Raw genomic sequence first — 23,420 nt, 5'->3', positions numbered from 1 at the left:
TAATTTGCATAACCGCTTACAACTTTTAAAAGAACGGTAATGCAACTTTGGCAATTTGAAATGAATTCAGGTTAGTGAAATGACGATTATACAACCCAGAATATTTTTTTACTTCCCACCGCCACACGCGGATTCTTGAGCTCTTGATGCTTGGGAACTTTATGTAACTTCATTTGTTAACAAAATATTTCTGGACACGTACAAGACACTTTAAGATGCATAGCTTCTGTGAGTTAGGTTACTGATTCGTGAATCATAACAAGATGCTCTGACCATCATGAGCATTTTAAAGGTAAATCCAAAATTTACATAAAGAAACTTGTTTCCTTCAAATCGAATTTACTTTTATAAAAGGTACTTTTTGTCGTAATCATTATACTACAACCACAAAATTAGTTGACTACTTCATTTATTTAATGAAGAAAAAGTTTAGAGATATAAACCTCATCTTCAGCCATTTAACGAAAGTATGTATAGATATTAAAGTTGTTGTGTAGAGTCTTGGCATGTGCTGTGGTCATTCTGTGGTGAAAGAGAAGGGCAGCCTAAACAGCTGCTTCTGCAATTTCAGTGGGACATTTTGCATCACCCGTCACACAGTCCCAACTTAGCGCCGAGGGACTTCCATACTTTCCCTGAATTGAGTAAGTGGGTGGGAAGGCAGCATTTACAATATAACGAGGAGCTTCATGTCAACGTTCACTCATTTCAGACCATTAGCGGTAACATTTTATGAAGAGGGAATTGGAAAGCTTGTCCACGGATACGAAGAATGTCTCAACCGTTACAGTGACTAAGCAGAAAGGTAACGTAACTTAAAGTAATAAAATAATTTTTTGTACAACTTGTCTTTCATTTATGGTCTGTCGGAGGTTTGATAGGAAAACGACCCTCATGAAATTAATAATAAACCTTTAATGTTACGTTAAAATCTTTAAACTAAAATACTAATCTAAAAGGTTATTTTTGTAAGTGTATGATAAACTTTTGCCTTTTAGGACCTGCATCACAGCTGCAATTATTATTATTATTATTATTATTGTTATTGTGCAAATTGTTTGCAGTTCTTTGGAAGGTTTTTCACAATGTCGTATCCAAGTCTCTCGATTATTGTGCAATTATTTCATATTTCTTCGTTGCACACCCTCCTCCACCTGTTTTTTTTTCGTTCTCCATGGGGTCTCGCTCTTTTACTTTAGTGTGGAGAATGCCGATACTTTTTTCGACCATCGTTTCATCCCCAAATATCATCATGTTCTAAACTTCGTTTCTGGACCTCGTCGGTGACGCTCCTTGATTTCTTTATTTTGGATCTTCTCTCTTCTTGAAACTCTTTAATTTCTTCTCGAAAAACTCCATTTTCGCGACTCCAAGTCTTCTGCTATCTTGTTTCTTTCGTTTCTCCCGATTGCTCTCCGTACAAACAAATACTTTGTATTAATACACCACATAAACTGTTTTGTCTTTTTCTTAATTTTATATGACTAAAAGATGGAATTCCGCTTACTGATTTCTTGTGTAGCCTTTGTTGTCTTCTGCCTTATTTCTTGCTTAATGGAACCCAGACTTGGGATTGCAGCTTCCAGATATCTATACTTTTGTTTTGCCGCAATAGTATTTCGAGCTATGATAATATCATGCTGTTTACTTCCTACAGATAAATATTTTGTTCTAGAAAAATGCATTGTTAATCCGATCTTACAGTATGACTTTATGATTTTCATCATCATGTACTCTATATTGTAGTCATATGCAGCTAACATTGCGTTATCTTCGTCGAACAGTAAACTCGATAGGTAATTCCCATCTACGTATAGACCCATTCCTCCACATTTTCTCAACCTTTCTTTAAGGAGTTCGTTCAGATTATATTTAAATAGACTAGGTACTATACAGCAGCCTTTTCTAAAGCCTTTGGCTGGTCGTGTTGCTCTGGAGATTTCTTTTATTTTAATTTGTCCCCAATCTCTTTTAACTTTCTTTAACTGCTGTTGTTAAGATGTCGAAGTAGATTGTTTACTGATAAGATGTCGTATCCTTTTTGTAAACCTATGGAAATCACATTTGTGCATCTTCCGGCAGCTCTTTTTTCAGTTGTCTCTTTTATACAAAAATATCCGAGAGACCCAGCGTTACCCAGATATTTCTTTATAGCCGTGCGTCCACGCTCGTTCCACGCAGCCTCTGGCCTTGTGCTTCGGTTTGGTGACGTCATTACTCCTGGACTACTTGTCTACAATGATATAATTTTGTACGTGCATCCAGCGACATATGTAGACACTGTCTGCGAAACTTATTGCGAATAGAGTTAGTTCAATGTAATTGTGAATGACGTCATATCTCCTGAATTGTGCGGGGTAGCCGCGCGATCTGAGCTCGTCTTGTCACGGCCCGCGAGGCCCCCGCCGTCGGAGGTTCGAGTCCTCCATCGGGCATGGGTGTGTGTGTTGTCCTTAGCGTAAGTTACTGTAAGTTAGATTAAGTCGTGCGTAAGCTTGAACGGAATGGACAGTGTCTCTAAAATAGGATATATGATGAACATCAACAAAAGCAAAAAGAGGATAATGGAATGTAGTCGAATTAAATCGGGTGATGCAGAGGTAATTAGATTAGGAAATGAGACACTTAAAGTAGTGAATGAGTTTTGCTATTTGGGGAGCAAAATAACTGGTCATGGTCGAAGTAGAGAGGATATAAAATGTAGACTGCCAATGGCAAGGAAAGCGTTTCTGAAGAAGAGAAATTTGTTAATATCAAGTATAGATTTAAGTGTCAGGAAGTAGTTTCTGAAAGTATTGGTGTGGAGTGTAGCCATGTATGGAAGTTAAACATGGACGATAAAGAGTTTGGACAAGAAGAGAATAGAAGCTTTCGAAATGTGGTGCTACAGAAGAATGCTGAAGATTAGATGGATAGACCACATAACTAATGAGGGGGGTATTGAGTAGAATTGGGGAGAACAGAAATTTGTGGCACAAGTTGACTGGAAGAAGGGTTCGGTTGGTAGGACATGTTCTGAGGCACCAAGGGATCACCAATTTAGTATTAGAAGGCAGCGTGGAGGGTAAAAATCGTAGAGGTAGACCAAGAGATGAATATACTAAGCGGATTCAGAAGGATGTAGGTTGCAGTAGGTACTGGGAGATGAAGAAGCTTACACATGATAGAGTAGCATGGAGAACTGCATCAATTCAGTCTCTGGACTGAAGACCACAACAACAACAACTAGCTTAGGGACCGATGACCTCAGCAGTTTGGTCCCGTAAGACCTTACCACAAATTTCCAAAATTCTCCTGAATTATTTGTAGTACAATGATACAATTTTGCACCTACATTCAGTGGTATAAGTGCATACTGTCTGTAAAATGTGTTGCGAATACAGTTAGTAATAAAGAAATTATAAATTATAGCGTCATTCCTCATGCGGTACTTTTACTACATGAACAGCAGAAAAGTGGCAAGCGATAAACGTTTTTGCTTTCATCATTTCTAGGGGTTGTCTGAGGAGGGGGGGGGGGGGGGGGGGGGCAGGGGGAGGGAAAGATTTAAAACTTTGTGTAAGGTTTGTTGCGAGTCACTATGTGCTCTCATTCTCAAACACTGAATCAATAAAAGCTGGGAATTCAAGCGTCGCGTGCTATGCTTCTTTTCCACTCCCACCCCTTTGATAGGTACGTGGTCCTTACCCCCGCAGTGACTGTCGCCTGACAGTAAAGTAAATGTTTATCAAGTTTTTACTGAAATCGGTCTAGTGGTTTAGAAGGAAATGGGGAATGCACCCCCCCCCCCCCCATACACACACACACACACAGACACACACACACACACACACACACACACACACACACACACACACACGCACACACTGCCATTCTGTTATTCTACTATGATTTCATTCTTTCCAGCCTTCTCAGTGCTGGCACAATGCTAGTATCCCTTATTGCAATCCTATTTGATCCTTTCTTATGAAATGATATCAAGGGTCTACAGGTACTAAGTACGTCCTTAATGTTCGTATGGCTTTACTTTTGTATTTGTTACACTAGCAGACTGTAATTCAGAACATCCCTACAATAGGCCTGGGGGCGGAGCGCGTCAAGATTTAGGGAGCCCCGTTTTGTCACAGGACAGAAGCTCGTCGTCTCTGGAAGATGGAATGAGGACGCGCTCGTGATGAAAGGGACGGGACGCCGCAGTTTTCATAGCCCTACTTGTAGGTTCTCCGCGACGTTAATCAAGTCACGACGTCTCCACGTTAGTTTCCAACTTAAATAACGTCAAGTTGGCGTTACGTAATATGAGCAGCAGCTACTATAAGAGCAGCAAAGTCAGAGGTAAGATTTCACCTGCCGGCAAGTTTTTCCCGGTTCGTGAATTACGCTCAAGGTGCGGCCAACTGTTTTGGCAAAGAATGCAGATCCTCTTAATGTTGGATGCAGGAGATTTACAGCTTCCGTGTCTAATAGCTTTGTCGACGACGAGAGGTCACACCGTAATTTTCCTTCCATTTTCAAATACTCATCTTCCTGTTCTTCTTCTTCTCGTTTCTTCCTCCTTCTCCGCCCCCTCTTCCTTAACTTGCCAAGCCATAAGGTGCAGACGTTCGCGCACTAGAGCAGCACTCAAGACGAGCCGGGTTAAATTCCCCGACCAGCAACCCTGATTCAGTTTTTCTTTCGTTACATTACATCACATACAGCAAATATCGATGCAATTTCCTTGAAAAGGACGCTTTGAAACCATTCCTCATCGTTGATCTGTTTATGTAGGGTGTTTCCGTAAGAGCATGCAAAATTTAACAGGACACAGAGGATGCTCCACTGAACATTTGAGGTAGGGAACCCAGAGTCAGAGAAGCCACCTTAAGGATATAATAGAAATAAAACCACATTACCGTGTAAATTTTTTTATTTATATTAGTTACAGTTAACCGGAAATACCCTCATTGACACAATGAATTTATCATTTGTGCTGCGTGTTACAAAATGTGCTGAAACTGACGACATAGCAAGGTGGCGCAATGCTTAGCACTCTGGACTCGCATTCGGGAGGACGACTGTTCAGAGCCGCGTCCTGCCGTCCTGATTTGGGCTTTCCATGATTTCCCTAAATTGCTTCAGGCAAATGCCGGGATGGTTCATTTGAAAGGGCACGGCCGACTTCCTTCCCCGCCCTTCCCTACTCCGATGGGACCCATGAACTAGCTGTTCGGTCCCTTCCCACAAATCAACCGCAGAAGAAACTACAGACATTATTGACCAACACCTAAAATGCCAGAGATTCCCAGACATACAAATAATTGAAACTGGCAGCCATCAAACTCAATGCAAGTATGAAATCGGCGAACAAGATTCTAGCGTGCTCTTTCAAATATCCCTGGTGTGTTTCGAATCACATCACAGGCAGTTACAATTATAGCAACTATTTCCATCTCCGTATCCGCTGGGGTCTCATACATAAGTGACTTTAGATATCCCCATAGGAAATAATCAAGGGTATTGAGGTTAGGTGACCTTGCAGGCCATGATATAGGACCTCCCTTCCAATCCAGCGACCAGGAGATACAGCATTGAGATGGTTGCGGACATCCACACTAAAGTGAGGCAGTGCACCGTCTTGTTGTTTTCACATCCTCTCATCAACAGCTAAGGGTAAATCCTCCAACAGCTGAGGTAGAACTCTTTGCACGAACTTCAAGCAAACGTAAAAAAAAAAAACCTGCATCATGACTTCCTAGTAATCAGGCTTGTCCTCCTGGTTTCCTTGCAGAAAATGGAGAGTGTACAAATACACAAACAACACATTACGTGTTCACTTGTTCACACGTTAGCTGTAAGTAAGTGGTAGACATGTTTACTTTCATATTTCCTTAACCTGGCTTCTCCGACCCAAGGTTCCCTACCTCAAACTGTTCAATGGAGCTTTCTCTATGTCCTGTTACATTTTTGCACGCTCTTACTGAAACACCCTTTGTACTAGCCCGTCTTTAATCACCTCTTCCTCGATAGGACATCAAAACATTTTTCTCTTGCATAACGTATTAGGCTGCATGACCTATTAGGACTTCTGCTTCCGATGTTGACCTTCCTATCTCCTTCTACTTCATCTCAATAGCTATCGTCTTGTAGATAATGCAAATTATTTTGAGAATATGAACGTGTTCTATTATACCAATGTGACATCATTTACATGACCTCTTAGTTTTTTATATTCTAATACATTTCTTCTCATGTTTGTGCGGTTCTCGAGCTACTTTAATTTGCCTCTAATTTTTTAGACCTCCATAATTTTTTGGAGACTATGACAGCCACAGTATGGTATAATTTCAGCATTGGTTCTCTCCTCGCTTTACTTTTTGTGTAACTGGAAATACTTTGATCAATAAAATGTTTCTGGGTACGTGACCGCATTGCCAGTATATAAAATTCTCCGATGTTTCGCCCATTGCGCACTCTAAGGAAGATCATTTGCAACGTTGGCCGAAACATATGAGAATGTTATGTATTGACGGTCACATACCCTGAAAAATTTTATTGGCAGTGACAACGGCCGCGGAAGCTTACACTTACGTAGAAATACCTGATTTCATCATGGTCCAAATTCAGTTACCGCGTGTAGGATCTTAAAACTTCCTGAGAATTTTCTTCTGACGTTTGCCAACGTCTCTTGTTTAACATTTGACACAAGGTGCAATATGTTCGTCGTAGTTTTCCACATGTTTCTGTGATAATGTTCCAGGTTTGTACTCGCATTTGTTCGTGTACTTTTGATTAATCCACTGAGTAGAGCGAACTGTTTAAGATCCAGTCCATTATAGAGTCGAAATTCTTTTCAGCTGCTAGGTGAGTTGCTAGTGGGGCAAATGGAATCCCAATAGGGATTTTCCTTACAACCAAAGGGAGCCGTCCTAAAACCTTGCCCTGAGTCGGGTGACTGGAACTATCTTACTTTATTTCTGGGATAATGCCCATTCTCCCTGACAGAACGCCAAAAATGTGCGAATGTGTGTGTATGTATGTACTGTATGCGTCGTTTGGCGTAAGCATGTCTCACGGGTGAAATAATTTCCCATTGAAATCTTACACATGAGATATGTTGCAAAATTTGGTCACTCAAAGTTCTTTGTTGAAAGTTGACCTCGTTACTTGCATATATTCCGTTTCTTACGCTACATTTGGAGATCGTTTTCGCTATCGTCTCACAAACTTTCCGTGCAGTTTGTACTCATTCTTGTCTGTGATTGTAGATCATCGTAATATGACCAGCAAGTGCTTAGGATAGCGAAGAGGTACTATGGAACACTTTATGGACTTTCTCTTCTAACCAGACCTGTAATAGAAGTCTTTTGCATTTTCTTATTCCATTTTTAAATGATGATATTCACTTTTTATATGTTGACGTCGTTTTATGTAAGCAAAAAAGTGTCTCCGGAAAACTACAAATTTTACAAATGTAAAAAAAAAGCTAATTCCAATATACAACATGGACACATACCTAGGAACAATTATTCTTTTGAAATTTGCTATCGAGAAAATAATGTCAGCACTGTGTTCAGTCGTCTATCAGTTACGTTATTACTCTACTACGCACCAGTAAGCAGTAAGTGAAATCAAAGTAAGCAAAAGTAGTATCGAAAAACAGTTACAAGTTAAATACATTTTTAAATTGAAGCTATTGGCGACTAACATTGATTTTTATTTTCAAGACAAGTATTTTGAGAGTAATTTGAGAGTATCACATATTCCATGGTAAAAGACTCTCTTCCGCTTCAAGATAAAAGATACTGCACGACCGACAGAGTATGACTTAACACCCACACATTATATAACTAGTTTTAAAAATATACAGAACTTAACTTGTCATAAAATTCTGTAACTGAAGAATTGCTAATATATCCCAATTAGTTTTAATAAGTAATACACAGAGCTTAAATGAACATGTTTCAGAGTATTAACAAATGCTGCACAAAACACGACCTCCTGTCTACCAGCAATATAAACTGTAATGTTTTCTGAAACTGCTTATATCGGTTACAGTGCCCCTTCCTTTATGTGATTCTAAAATTAATCACTAGACTGAAGTACCAACTAAAGTACATCATGAGTTCGCAGGTACGCAATCCTCTAGACATAACACTCTCTTCTACTTGTAGAATTCCGGTGCCTCTTCTTGTCTCAGTTGTTGTTCAAAATGGTTCAAATGGCTCTGAGCACTATGGGACTTAACTTCTGAGGTCGTCAGTCCCCTAGAACTTAGAACTACTTAAACCTAACTAACCTAAGGACATCACACACATCCATGCTCGAGGCAGGATTCGAACCTGCGACCGTAGCGGTCGCGCGGTTCCAGACTGTAGCGCCTATAACCGCTCGGCCACACCGGCCGGCTCAGTTGTTGTAGCTGTATTCTTGCTGCTCGTTTCCGAGTATAGTCTACTGAGCATTTAAATATCACTGAGAAATTTCGTATCATTTAAATCTTATTTAACTTATTGGAGATGTTATACTCATATTCATAGCTTACATTTCATGCTAACAGCCGGAAATGAAACACCTTCTCCACTAAACATTATTTTAGAATGTACTGTATGTTTTCTTTTACAAGTCATAGCTTTGGTTTCATTTACTGATATTATCAAGTTATAGAGTTTACCTACTGAGTTCAAACGATATAGAGCAAATTGTTAAACATCCTCCGTCCTTTGTAAAATTATTTGATCACCAACAAAGAGTGCAGTATTGGAGTGTGTGTTTCTAGGAATTAATTTTATTCCTGCGTTGTCTTCTTGTTTCCATCGTCCATATATAGTGCCCATTAAAATTTCGGTATTTAAATCAATCTTTTTATCAACGGTATTAAATGTTTCAGATAATGTCGTCTTTCCATTACACTACAGAGCGTATATCTACTGATTCGGTCGATGGATTTTTCATAGACTACAAATGCAGTATGTGTTTCCAGATTACGCCCTCGTCTCTTTCCAATGATCTGCCGCAGTATTGTAGTAGTGTCAGTGCATGGTCGTCCTTTTCCAAAACAATTTTGTTCCTCCAGCAAGAAGGGGTCAGCTGTTCTTTTTACATTGTTATTAGTTTAATCGCGCATATCATTTACAGCCATCGTTCAACAGATTTATTCGTCTACAGTATTGACAAGAATTTTTAACTCTTTTTTTTTCGCCACTCTCCAAAATTTAAGTATCGTCTTCAGTCCCCAAAATTCATTTCATCACTCCAGTAGCCTCAATTCCAACATTAAATTTGCTCATTTGGTAGGTTCTGCATTAATATTATTGAGTCGTCCTGCTTTTCTATTCATCTGCTTTAATGCCTCTTGTATCTCCTCCAATTTAATGTTGTTTCCTGTATATATTTCATCATCTTGTTCTTTTTCATAATCTATCTCCGTTAGTTTGAATTTATCGTTGTATTCTACCCATATTCCGCGATAGTGTTTTATTCAAGCTTCTTTATCTATTACGTGAATTCGTGCAGAATCTTTCTCCTGTTTGTTAAGTCGTTTCAGGACTTAATAAGCCACCTCTTGTCTATCACGTAGATCATTTTCAATGTCTGATACCATTCTGTTCCAAGATTCTTGACGAGCTTCTCTCACTGTTTTCTTAGCGTTAGCACTAGTTACGTTTTTCCTTACAATGCACTTTCGTTCTGTATTGTGCTGTAGATTTGTAATGCAAGCTATCTGTTTCTCTTTAACTGCATTTTCTGTCTCTTCATTCCATATTTTGTCGCCCTATTTCCTCCCAAATTTCTTTTTCTTCCCTATTGCTTCCGCCGCCGCTTGCATCACACATGCTTTCTTGTTTCCCCATTCTGTATTTATACTGTTTTCTGTAGATTTATTTTGTAAATAATTCACATATCACACCTGCATGCTAGGTGTTTCCAGTCACGAAGCGCGTGATAGGTCGTTAATTATGTTACCATGGAAGGTGCACGTAGCAGACAGATAATGCGCTCACCTCTAGCAAATAGTATTGCGTGCACGGAATGACCAGAGAACGACTTTTGCAACAATTTCCACTATACATATCGTGGGGAAGCTGGAGGAAGAAGCGACGTGCCACGCTTTGCATAATTCCCCAAAGGAGACCTCGCTCCGTTTGGGGGCCTGCGCTAATAAGGTTAGGTGACGTGTGTCTCCTTGCTGTAAATTCATCAGACAACGCGCGTATCCAGCGTAACGGTCAGCAGATTAACTCAGTTGGGTCTCGGTGGAGTCGCTGGTATGTGAGTGTGAGCGTGTGCGTATGGGGTATACGTGTACTTGTGTTTATGTGCGCGCGAGGGCTTCTGTTTTTGCATTAAGTGCGATGGAAGAGGACTGCGTAGCTTGCTCGTCGTTCTCCCTGTGGGCTACCGCGAACACAGAGCTGTGGTGTTTGCATACTAGTGCTAGAGAGCAGTCGAACAATCTCACAAGCTTTTCCAAATCATTTATGAAATGCTCTGCAAAACTTAATGATAAGATATGAGAAATAACGTAGTATATTAACAACTTGGTGGAAAAGAACGAAAATGCGGGACCATCTTGCCAGAGGTCTCCCATTCATGTACAGAAATGTGAGCGCCACATGGCGCGAGGTCAGGATGACCGTAGAGCCAAATGAAGCTGGCACCACAACACGAGGCAGTTGAAGGAAGGGAAGCCAGTGTGTGTCAATAAGCGACAAATGACGGCGCATTGTGCTGGTGTTCTCCATCACAGCATGGCCTGGAGACAACATACGGATGACTTCAGGCGGCGAAGAAACATCGGGAAACTGGTAGAAGGACAAAGTGTGGCTGGCCGCTGTGGTCGAGCGGCTCTAGGCGCTTCAGTCCGGAACCGCGTGCTGCTACGGTCGCTGGTTCGAGTCCTGCCTCGGTCATGGATGTGTGTGATGTCCTTAGTTAAGCAGTTCTAAGTCTAGGGGACTGATGACCTCAGATGTTAAGTCCGATAGTGCTTCGAGCCATTTGAATCACTGGACTAAGTGTGACGAGTGTATGCCAGGAGTTTGGTACTGCTGACAGCATCGCTTCACGTGCCTCGGTAGCATTCTGAAGCACATCCACTATTTCCCGAAAGAGGGGAGGTGGTCGACCACGGTCAACTACAGCAGGAGATGACCGCAACATCGCGCAACGGGCTTGTAGGTACTCAAGTCAAACAGCGGGTGCAATTGCAACCACATTTAACAGAAATACTAAGCACGCAGTGTCACGCTCCACAGTGGCACAGCAGCTGACTGCGGGAAGGCCGAAATAATATTTCAGAGCAGCTAAGGAAGTTCTTTAAAAGATAAGCATTTACAAATTCTGGCTAAAGGCCATATTAAGGAAAAATCAAGGTAATTCTTCAGCTGAAAGTCCAAACAAAAATTTCTTTACATAATAAAAAGAGAGGCTTTAAAGATAATCTATAACACAGTACAATAGAAAAACATTTTAAGAAAACTTGAAGTATCTTGTCGGCTGAAGGCCCAAACAATTGAATAATTAAAGACGACCTTAACCCTTTCGTGGTTGATGGGTCACATATGTCCCACTAACTTTGAGCGCCAGTTCGAGTGTCGGGATATATGTTACCCAGCTCTGCACGGTGCTGCCATCTAGGGACGACTGTACTGAACCTAAGAAAAAAATCGGGACTGCACTGCAAAGGCAATAGAGAAGCGGTGACTACTTTTGTTGACTGGCGTGTATATGTATATGGCCGCTGCACCGTCACTTATTTATGTCATTCTTCAGTTTTCATTTCTCACTTTCCAGCGATGTCTGAAGTAAGTAATTCATCTTATTATTAACTCAATAATCATTTTTTAGTACAAATACAGTGTGTAATGTACTTCTCAGCGACTGTACTATCTTATAATCGAAATAAAATTAGTGGGACACATGTGTCCCAGCAGACATTATTTGTAAAAATTAGCAAGACAATGGGTATTCATCCAGGAAAAAGAGGGGATCAATGCCCACTTTCTTCCCAGCAAAGAGGGGAGTCTCTAGTGTGCCAGATGACGTCCGGCTCGTGAACGTAGGCAAACATGTACCGAAAGACAGTGGCACTAGGAAGCGATGCAGATTCTGCAGCACAAACTCTAAAGAGAAGAGAACAAAAGTTGTTTGCACTGCTTGTGGTGTACCACTCTGTGCCACATCATGTTTTTCCAAGTTTCATGGCATGTAAAGTTTTGTAAGTATTGATCATGTATCATGGAAACTGAAATGTAATGAATGTTTTTTACACTGGCTCTACACAAAAAAAATACATGCATTTATAATTTGTAGTTATTTTATTCTCTGCAAAATCCTGTTTATGGCTAAAAAAATAAAATTACAAAATCAGTCAGTCAGCAGAAAAGGTATCTTGCGTTGGTTCATGGGACATGTGTGTTCCACTTCCTGTTGTGAAAAAATGGAGAACTTAAAAAATATATTGGTGGTGAAAATACAATAATGGGACTGAAAAGAAACTGTTATCACTTAAATATTTTAAAAATCTGTAAAAAATGAATTTTATCCATGAAAAGGTTAAGATAAACATTTACAGAACAAGGCTGAAGACAGTTCCAAGAATTCAAGATAATTAAAGAGAAAGCTTACAGACAAGGATTTACATATTAAACCCACAGATTCTGAAACAAATGCGGCTCAAGGCCTAAATACAGAGCAACAATAATTTTCAAAGAAACACGGCTGAAGGCCTAATGTTAAAGTTGTTATGAAGTTCGACTGAAGGCCATATACTAAACATAAAGCAGATAATATTAATACACGGCTGATGGCCTGGCACAGTACCTGCGACCAAATAAAATGACCATCACAAACAATAAACAGAAGTGTTCCAAGGGTCGGCCTGGGGAGGAAATTCTTAACCACAATTTAGGTGAGACAGAGAGCGAAGCCAACACTGAACATTCGGGTTGCAGCACGGACGGTTGACGAACCAACCAACCACTTAATCAATTCCCTTTCACCGGACCAATAGCACAACAACCAAAAGTAACAGTGAAGACGAGGATCACAGCAGGATTATGTCTTAATAATTGGCATTTAAACACAGTCAAGGCACAATAAACACTCAAAGAGAAACGAGAACAACACCAAGCTGTCGAACTACACGCCGTGCCGGGCAGCATCAATACCGTGAGGAAAACACACTGCTGCAAAACTGCACTAACGACCAGGGCAGGTAACCGGAACGTTAACGCTACAAGGCAGAAGATACCGCTGGTGCACTTCACTAATAAATTATAATCATTTCAAAGGTTAAACACCACTGAGGGAGACGGCTGCAAAATTTTGCCGACTCCAACATACCATCACACTGCTGCTTGCGGGAACAGCGCAGGATGCAACAAGCAGCAATCTATATGTCACAACTCTTGAGCTTTCATGAAAGATTCACTAACTACTCAACCCCAGTATGCAAGTACGGTGGGCGACGAACTTAGCAGTTCTTGCAGCTAGTGCCACACAACTCCGACCGAGCTTGCACGCCGACAGCGGCCCCAGCCTGATCACACGCTGCTGAGACTTCCTCACTGCTCCGTCGCAGCCGACCAACTGCCCACTACCAGAAATGGACAAAAGATCACGTACACGTCGGCCGATGAGACGAACGACCAACCAACGGTCTTTCCCGCTCCAGTCTTCTTCAGTCAGGCAGTCCATGTGTGTCGCCAGCGGTTGGTTAGTACTGGCTGTCCGCACCTCACTGGCGCTCCATGCTCGACGCTCCTTCATCCCCGACTGCTGCTCCGTTCCCAACTGCTGCTCCATGCCCGATTGACTTCCAGGCACACAACGACCTGGAAATATTATCAGTCGCTCCAGAGATAGTACAACAGAGCACTTACCGATAAGCGCTGCTGCTGCCACTCACGGGCAGGTAAGGCAGGAAGTTATTGACGCCAGTAAATTGAATAAGAAAACGAGGTGGCATTATGGTAAGAGAAGATGACAAACAATAAACGAAATGAACATGAGCCACGCATGGCTCAGGACGTGTATGGAAGAATGGTCAGATATGTAGGAGATGTGTGTCAGAATGAAAGTACGATTCCCTTGTTATGCACAGTGGAAGGTGATGAGTTGAACCCTTCCTCTAGGACGAATTGCGCTTGGTAGATTACTGAGTGGATTACAGAAATGATCTGAGGATATGGGAACAAAGTGACTTGTCATTAGGCTGAGGAAAGGAGTGGAGGGTTTTGCGATGGGGAGGAAATGGAGTGTACCTGTTGGAGCTACAATGGTGTGCTCAGATTCATAAACACTGGAGACGAAGCACATCGAAGGCTTTCCTGATGTTTAAAGGGTTGTGAAATTTCTGAGGTGAAAGTGGTAGGAAAGGACTTGAAACAAGTGATATAATTTGGGGAGGAAGGGGGGGGGGGTTGCATACACAAGATTGAGACGGATGAGAGTCTGCTATATGTGACCAATGGTCATGAAATTTAGTCCCTATAGTTGGCTAGTTGGTAGCTTTAGTAAAGTATGACTTCGTCCCGAATAGTTAGTGGAATGAGGTGGAACAGGCTGCGAGTGATAGGAAGTGCATGAGGTTCAAGGATTTGATTCGAGTGCTGAAATTTGGGAGGAGCAACATTTACATAGGTGATGATGGGATGGATGAGGTTCTTCTATACGTGAAGTTGGTTGGTATATATCTTACTGGTTTTCTCAAAGAATGATAGAGAACTGTCACTGGTTACATTGAGTAGTGCATTTATTCAGAAATCATTGTGATACGTGTAGGTGGGTGGCCGGCGCTGGATGTGAGACCATTAGCATATTGGAGTAGGAGTCCCGTAGTTGGCTACTTAGTAATTTTTGTCTTTTGTGGACTTTCTACAGTTTCCTGTCTCATTGAAAATAGTACATTTGCCGACTGCTGGTAGAGGAAAATTCATTGCCAGCCCATCAGTGCAAAGTGTAAACCTTTCTAAGCTCAGTAGGAATGAGGGATCCGTTAAAAATAAATTTCCACCGTTTCCACATTGTTTCTCACCTGATTTGTTTTGTTAGGTCATGGCGATGAAGCTCCACTTTCTCGATTATCGCTAGTAAATGAATATAATTAAAATTTGAAGTAAGCGCTCGTTCTGTCTTCTTCACATCAGCAGAACTCTAGAACAGAGAAATATGCACTCTGTGCTAAATGAAGATTCTGTAAGGATGATGGTTGGTTAGCGGATGAATTCTTAGACTGTGTATTGTAGGCGCTTTGCAAAAGAACTCAGCACTATCGTCCCTGATTCTAATCACTTTTGTATCACCTCTCCAGGTTATGTTTGATTTCTGGAGTGGCAGATTGTGCGCGCGCGCACCTATTTTCAGCGCGTTTCATATTCTCCTCAAACACAGCAGTTAAACGTAAAGGACATTGCAGTTAAAAGCGTTCAAGTGAAAGTTGGGCATTAGTTTATCGGAAGCAACAGTAGTACCACAGAATCAGGTGTCGAAGTGTAGCAGAACAGAATGACATTTTTTAAACCGACCTATAAGTACGTCGGATAGAAACGTTACCAAGACGTAGCATAATGTCCGTAGTATTACGTCCAGTGAAACAGGTCCTAAACATCTATAAAACACTGTTCAAAATTACAACACTATTGATTTAAATGGAAGGGCTAGACCAGTATGCTTAGTAATCAGCTCATAAATGACAAAAACTTCAAGAGCAAAAACCAAGCAGTGTGTTGAAAAAGCAACTCACATGAAATTGTATCATATAGATGTCTCTCACACTTCTCCTTAAGATACTAACAAAATTACATGTTCCCTCAAAAATAATAACTTATCTTGATTTCATTGTTTTTCCCACAGAGTACCACGGACATGTTTCCAGAGAGATTGAAATATGCAATTATTAAACCCCTCTATAAGAAAGATGAGAGGAGAGATGTCCACAAATGCCTAACCGTTTCACTACTGACGCCATTTTCCAAAATTTTTGAGTTGATAGTGTCCCACCTGAGCAATAATAATATCCTGAGAAAAATCATTCGTTTCAGATGAATTGCTAGACTGAGAACGCCATTTACACGTTCACTCACCAAATTTCACAAGCATTAAGTCACAGAATAGGATCGGTTGGTATTTACTGTTTCCTATGTGAGGCTTTTGACAGTCAAAATCACAATATTCCCCTCGATACAATGATGTTTTATGGAACTGATGGTGTAGCCAGCAGATGCATGGTTATATCCAACCCATAGAATGCAGAACGTTGTGCCTAATATTTCAATCAACCGAAGCAGGGGAGATTCTTCTGACAGTGAGAAATTATTTGTGGGGTTCCACAACGCTCAATGTTAGTTCCACTACTGTTTCTTAGATATGTAAACGAAATTCTGTCTAACATACTACAATCAGAATTAGTTCGTTTTACAGATCGCACTAATATTGCAAGAAGTCTGAACATACGTACAGCAACAGAAGTAATGGTAATTACTAATAAATTTTACTGGGTGGCTTTCTGCGAATGGTTCTGAATATCTAGAGCTATTACACTAATGACAGTTGTAACACATGGTGAGGAAATAATAAGTAAGTCGGAAACTTCAAAATGATTAGGTGTCCCATATTGATGAGAATTTAAACTGAAAAAATTATTTTGGGTCTCCTAAAAAACTTAATTCGGCAACATTTGCACTTCGAATCACAATGAGTCCTACGGAAAGAGAAAACAGTAAGTCGACACATTTTACGTATTTTCATTTTACGTATTTTCATTCGATAATGTCACATGGAATAACTTTCTGGGTAACTCAGCTTTAAGGAAGAATGTCTTCATTGCTAAAAAACTTGGTGTAAGAATAATACGTAGTGTTAACCCACAATCATCTTGTAAACATCTGTTTAAGGGTTAGGCATTTTGACTATGCTTCACAGTACATTTATTCTTCATGAAGTTTGTTGTAAACAAAACGCTCGAGTGCAAAAGGATCTACGATATACATAATTACAAGACCAAGACTGTCTAGCACAAAAAGGGATTTAAAATGGTGCTACCAAAATTTTGATTACTTATCCAATGATATAAAATATCTCATAGATAGTAAAGTTAAATTTGTAAATAAACTGAAAAAGTTTCTCCTTCTCAGCTTATGTAGCAGAACTTCTGTTTTTGTAATGAGTGGTGCTTGGGAATTACCCACATCTGTATCAATACAAAAACTGTAAATGGTCACCATGAAACCAAATCTGCATATGAATGCGAATGTAAAATGACTCGTTCCACATCATAACGATTAATCGTACAAATTATCTATGGAATATGAGACTAATTAACATATAACGGTCAGGCCAAAATTAATTGTTTGGTTGCACAGCCAACCATCTAACTGAATCTCAAACTTAAGACACGTACACACAATTTTGTGTTGATAATTGGGAATAGATGAAATTTCTGCCGTCAGCAACGCATTGCCAATAATACAGTTTCCCAGTAGGAAGTCGGGACAGTATTTTTTATGATGTCACCCAAAACTCCCCAGGACCGAAAAGACAAAATCCCACATCAAAATGAGTATATAATTCTCAGGCCTACTCTCAGCAGACACATAATCATCTCTGTGAGAATATTCAGGCAGAGTGTGAGGCCAGTAGTGATAAACTTATTTGCATCGCGGTGACAGTTTTCGTCTGAAGTTGATTAAGAAGTGACTGTGCAACTTCTCCGACGAGGTGAGCTTCACGGGAAAGCATTCATTAACAGCTAGTATTTGGTTCTTGTTCCTTCTTTCCCTCTTTTACCCCACTTTCCCATGTTTCTCCCTCCCTCTCTCCTTACTGTTACTCCGGCGTAGCAAGCGTGTGCTCGCACGCACGCACACACACTCTCACACACACACACACACACACACACGCCACGCGCGCGCCCCACGGGAGTTACTCGCTCAAGTGCCCACCCCTTGCTTGTTGCAGTGTGACAAACATCGCAAACCCACCCAACAGAGTCTAGCCGTATTTACTCTCTCGGAGTTTACATGCCTGCCACGTCTGTTTGCCGTTTGGCTGTTAACAACACGGAGGGCGCCTGTAACTCTTAGCACGCACAAAACTCGACAACTTTGTCGGGGTCCTGTTCCTGTCCGTCGTAAGCGAAAATGGACTCCAACGCAAGCTCTAATCAGCATAAGAAACGAATAGAAATATGTACCGTTGGAGGAGCGATATCACTTCATGGTGTCTAAAAGGCGCGTCTACCAGCCACTGTGCTAATTTTATCACTTCCATGTTAGCTGGGTAAGCACACTCACTGCAAGCATTTCAGTTGTAGTTGACTGTAGATGCAATGTGCGTAATTACTTTATGGCAGCAAATTCTATAATATAAGTAATGTATAGTAACTAGTATTGAAAACTGACACTGGTGAAAGAACGATAATACGAGCATACATGTCCGCAAACGCGACGGTTTAGCGATAACTGCGAATGTGTGATTACAGGCCATCACTGACTGCATTATCAAATAGTATCCTAGTTAATATAAATGTATTCGAAATGTAAACTTTTAGATTAAGACCCCATGTAATTGGACTAGAATTTCACCCGGGTCTGAGGAATGTGGTACATGCAATGAAACTGAAACATCAGCATATTTTGCTGCTGCTGTAAGACGACATATAACGCTACAATACGGTCTAAGATGGTTAGGTGCCCAGGCCTTGGCCTCCAAGATAACATCACCTCATTCTTCCAGATTTTTGTGTCACAGTTCAAAAGTGAAGTGTGCACGACTCTCGGTAGTACAGCAGAAGAACTGGAACAGGCAGATGTTCACTGTTATCAACGCATATGAGATGTGTAAATTGGAGGTGGACGGGGACGGATACTGGAGAGAATTCGTAGCTCACTGCGGAGACTAGTGAAGTGTTGCATCGAAATGTGACGAGGACAGTTGTGTCGCGCATGAGTACACAGTGTATTGCTACTCGTACTACTAGTTCTTGATTGGTTCAAATGGTTCAAATGGCTCTGAACACTATGGGACTTAACATCTGTGGTCATCAGTCCCCTAGAACTTAGAACTACTTAAACCTAACTAACCTAAGGACATCACACACATCCATGCCAGAGGCAGGATTCGAACCTGCGACAATAGCAGTCGCGCAGTTCCGGACTGCTCGCCTAGAACCGCTAGACCACCGCGGCCGGCAGTTCTTGATTGGTTTTCAGCATTTTCGCCAAAAAGTCATCTTCCACGCACACATACACCTAAAATACAGAACACATCGAGAATAACAAGATTAATTATGGTTGCATTGTTTATACAATAACGAGTGTGTATATTCTAGTTTTATGATGTTGTTGTTGTCTGTTGTTGTGGTCTTCAGTCCAGAGACTGGTCTGATGCAGCTCTCCATGCTGCTCTATCCGGTGCAAGCTTCTCCATCTCCTAGTACCTACTGCAACCTACTTCCTTCTGAATCTGCTTAGTGTATTCATCTCTTGGTCTCCCTCTACGATTTTTACCCTCCACGCTGCCCTCCAATACTAAATTGGTGATCCCTTGATGCCTCAGAACATGTCCTACCAAACGATCCCTTCTTCTAATCAAGTTGTGCCATAACTTTCTCTTCTCCCCTATTCTATTCAATACCTCCTCATTAGTTAAGTGGTCTACCCATCTAATCCTCAGTATAATATTCTTCCTGACACTTAAATCTATACTCGATGTTAACAAATTTCTCTTCTTCAGAAACGCTTTCCTTGCCATTACCAGTCTACATTTTATATCCTCTCTTCTTCGACCATCATCAGTTATTTTGCTGCCCAAATAGCAAAACTCCTTTACTACTTTAAGTGCCTCATTTCCTAATCTAATTACCTCAGCATCACCCGACTTAATTCGACTACATTCCATTATCCTCGTTTTGCTTTTGTTGATGTTCATCTTATATCCTCCTTTCAAGACACTTTCCGTTCCGCTCAACTGCTCTTCCAGGTCCTTTGCTGTCTCTGACAGAATTGCAATGTCATCGGCGAACCTCAAGTTTTTCTTTCTTCTCCATAAATTTTAATTCCTACTGCGAATGTTTCTTTTCTTTCCTTTACTGCTTGCTCAATATACATATCGAAGAACATCGAGGATAGGCTACAACCCTGTCTCACTCCTTTCCCAACCACTGCTTCTCTTTCATGCACCTCGACTCTTATAACTGCCGTCTGGTTTTTGTACAAATTGTAAATAGCCTTTCGTTCCCTGTATTTTACCCCTACCACTTTCAGAATTTGAAAGAGAGTATTCCAGTCAACATTGTCAAAAGCTTTCTCAAAGTCTACAAATGCTAGAAACGTAGGTTTGCCTTTCCTTTACCTAAGTCGTAGGATCAGTATTGCCTCACGTGTTCCAACATTGGTTTCCACCCGTAGTATATTTTTCTCTTGTATACCGAAAAACACTAGACGACAAAGGGTTCGAGGAGAAACATAAACTGCAGGTGGAAACCTGTGTCGAAGCCGTCATCCAATGAGGCAACAGCCCATCGCATTCATAGTAGTCAAGGCCTGTCTACGCAGCAGCTAGTGCCCCTTCCACACTGGCGATTGAGTAAATCAGTCGCGATCACTGAATAATAAAGAGTGTAACAAGACGTTGGGCCTATGGTCTGTCAGTCTACAAAGCTTGCTGCAGAAGGAGTGTCTTAGTGTCAGGCAGCGATGCCTATACGTCAACATTCTGTAGCGTCGTTGGATGACGCTTACGCACACTGGTTCCTATTCTCAATTTGTTCCTCACGATACTCTGCACAACCCCTTAAACTTTATCGGTATAGTCTTGTAACACGCTGTATATAAATTGCTGTTGTTCGGGTATTTTATCACGGTCATATGGTAACTACTCCTGATCCCAGGAGAGTGCTACTGGGCACAGCGATAGCAACAGTTTTCCGTAACCGATTCTTCAGTAGCCCTTCTTGTTGAATCCTTAACAGGAGCAAACAAATAGGAGATGTTTCATATCAGCAGCTGCCTCAATTGCGCACTCTCAACATCGTTTCTCACAAAGACCTTGGCTTGAAAACTTACCATGGTTCGGCCTTATATTTATTAAACTGGAGACGCTTCTTTTGCAGCAGTTGGTTTTGTAGAACCATGATTTCAGACGGATCTTGTCTTCAGTTGCTGCATAGTGACCACTCTTTAATTACCTTGATGAGTTCCAGTCTTCTTGCCCAAGGAAATCAATGTTAGATGTGATAGTGTTATAAATCGCTGTATGTGGTAATTTTACATTTAAATGTGTCACTGTTGTTACTACTTTCTTCGCAAGCACATCCACTTTTTCATTGTATCTGACTCCGCACTGTGCTTTCATACAAGCCATTCATGTACTGGTTATAACTCTGATAGTATAATTATTCGATGATGGTCTCTAGTTTCTCGTGGCACTGACATCAAGACAGACATAGAATCAGGAGTATCAAAATTTTACTTGTCGCTATGTACATACCACACTTAAATGCTTCAAGGATAGCGACTGATTCTACAGTAAAAACTGAGGTGTCTTTTTCTGTGTTCGCCTGTTTGTGGGCAGTAAAAGGCGCGCCGTATATGGTTGTTTACTGTTCGTTTCTGTCCATCGGCGTAGATGAGTGTACGGTATAACACAGGTTGTGACATGCTTATAAATAGAAAAGTGATCCAGAAAGCGTAAAATAAATTTATTTCCGTCTGTGATCACGAAGTAGTTTGGTCTTTAGACTACCGGTTTCAGTGAATGACAACCATCTTCAGATCTGTTTTTAAACATGTCCTAATATTGTGAAGCCATTGTGGCATAAAATCAGCTTAGCATAGTCGCACATATTTGGAATGTGGTGTATACTAGGACACAATGCTGGTGGAGTCGTCCCGTTAACAGCGCTACTCATCTTAACAAAACATTTGTTACGAGCAGTAGCACTGTTAACGGTATGACTCCGCCAGCACTGTGGCGTAGTATACACCACATTCCAAAGATGTGCGACTATGCTAAGCTGATTTTATGCCACAATGGCTTCACAATATTAGGACATGTTTTAAAACAGATCTGAAGATCGTCGCCATTGACCGAAACCAGTAGTCTAAGGACCAAACTGTTTTTTGCCCGTTGTTGTTGACGTGGTCTTCAGTCCAGAGACTGGTTCGATGCACCTCTCCATGCTATTCTATCCTGTGCAAGCTTCTTTGCCTCTGAGTAACTACTGCAACCTGCATCCTTCTGAATCTGCGTAGTGTATTCATCGCTTGGTCTCTCTCTACGATTTTTACCCTCCACGCTTCCCTCCAATACTACATTGGTGTTCCCTTGATGCCTCAAAACGTGTCCTACCAACCGAGCCCTTCTTCTAGTCAAGTTGTGCCAGAAATTCCTCTTATCCCCAATTCTATTCAGTACCTCCTCATCAGTTACGTGATCTACCCATCTAATCTTCAGCATTCTCCTGTAGCACCACATTTCGAAAGCTTCTATTCTCTTGTTGTCTAAACAATTTACCGTCCATGTTTCACTTCCATACATGGCTACACTCCATACAAATACTTTCAGAAAATACTCCCTGTCACTTAAATATATACTTGATGTTAACAAATTTCTCTTCTTCAGAAACGCTTTCCTTGCCATGCCCGCCGATGGAAATGAAAGAAATTTATTGTACAGTGTAAGCCTACTGCATACGTTAGCCAAGGGCGGGGTACCCTTCCTCCCGACTGGTTCTCTTTGAACTGCAGCATGTGTGGTGCGGAGATTTTTTTATTTAGTAGTGTGGAGTTCTTAAGGATCTGGAGCCAGACTACAAACATGAGGCGCGTAGTCGCCTTATAGACATGAAGGCGGATGTAAAATAATTAAAAGGGGAGGGATGAAAGGATACCGCGAGTGATTTACGTTATCGTTTTCTGTAACTATAAGAATTATCGCCGGTAATGGATTTGCTTGTATGACTGTGGATTCAGCAGCTTGCTTGCCAAAGCTATGGATCATAGTGGCTGACGTTTGATCATAAATTCCAAAACGGACACGAAACTTGAACTGTTATTACTCAAGTTTTTCACTCTAAAGAATAGTAGCGGAACTTAGGATCACATAATTCTTTTTGGTCCGTACTCCGTACTTCAGTTTAGTGACCGATTTTAGAAACACATGAAGGACTGCATACCAGAGACAGCCATAAAGTGTTTTCGCCATTTTCTACAGTCGTTAGACATGAGGTTGTGTTTTGTGCAGCGCTTGTAAATATTACGAGTTCTGCGTATGAGTTCTGTATAATATAGTAAAGCTACATCTACATGGATACTCTGCAAATCACATTTAAGTGCCTGGCAGAGGGTTCATCGAAGCACCTTCACAATTCTCTATTATTCCATTCTCGTATAGCGCGCGGAAAGAATGAACACCTATATCTTTCCGTACGAGCTCTG

General features: G+C 41.1%; 1 protein-coding gene across 1 annotated transcript in view; it reads left to right on the top strand.

The window, feature by feature from the left end:
* Positions 1–4,298: 4,298 nt before the first annotated feature.
* Positions 4,299–23,420, top strand: part of LOC124620165 (neural-cadherin-like) — a 182,463-nt gene continuing 163,341 nt past the window's right edge. The window contains exon 1 of the mRNA XM_047146834.1: positions 4,299–4,335. Coding sequence (XP_047002790.1) covers positions 4,299–4,335 — 37 coding nt within the window. The remainder of the gene's footprint in view (positions 4,336–23,420) is intronic.

This window comes from Schistocerca americana, chromosome 6, assembly GCF_021461395.2.
Source record: "Schistocerca americana isolate TAMUIC-IGC-003095 chromosome 6, iqSchAmer2.1, whole genome shotgun sequence".
Classification (NCBI taxonomy): domain Eukaryota; kingdom Metazoa; phylum Arthropoda; class Insecta; order Orthoptera; family Acrididae; genus Schistocerca; species Schistocerca americana.
The sequence above is the reverse complement of the archived record's forward strand: the minus strand, read 5'-3'. Positions and strand labels throughout refer to the sequence as shown.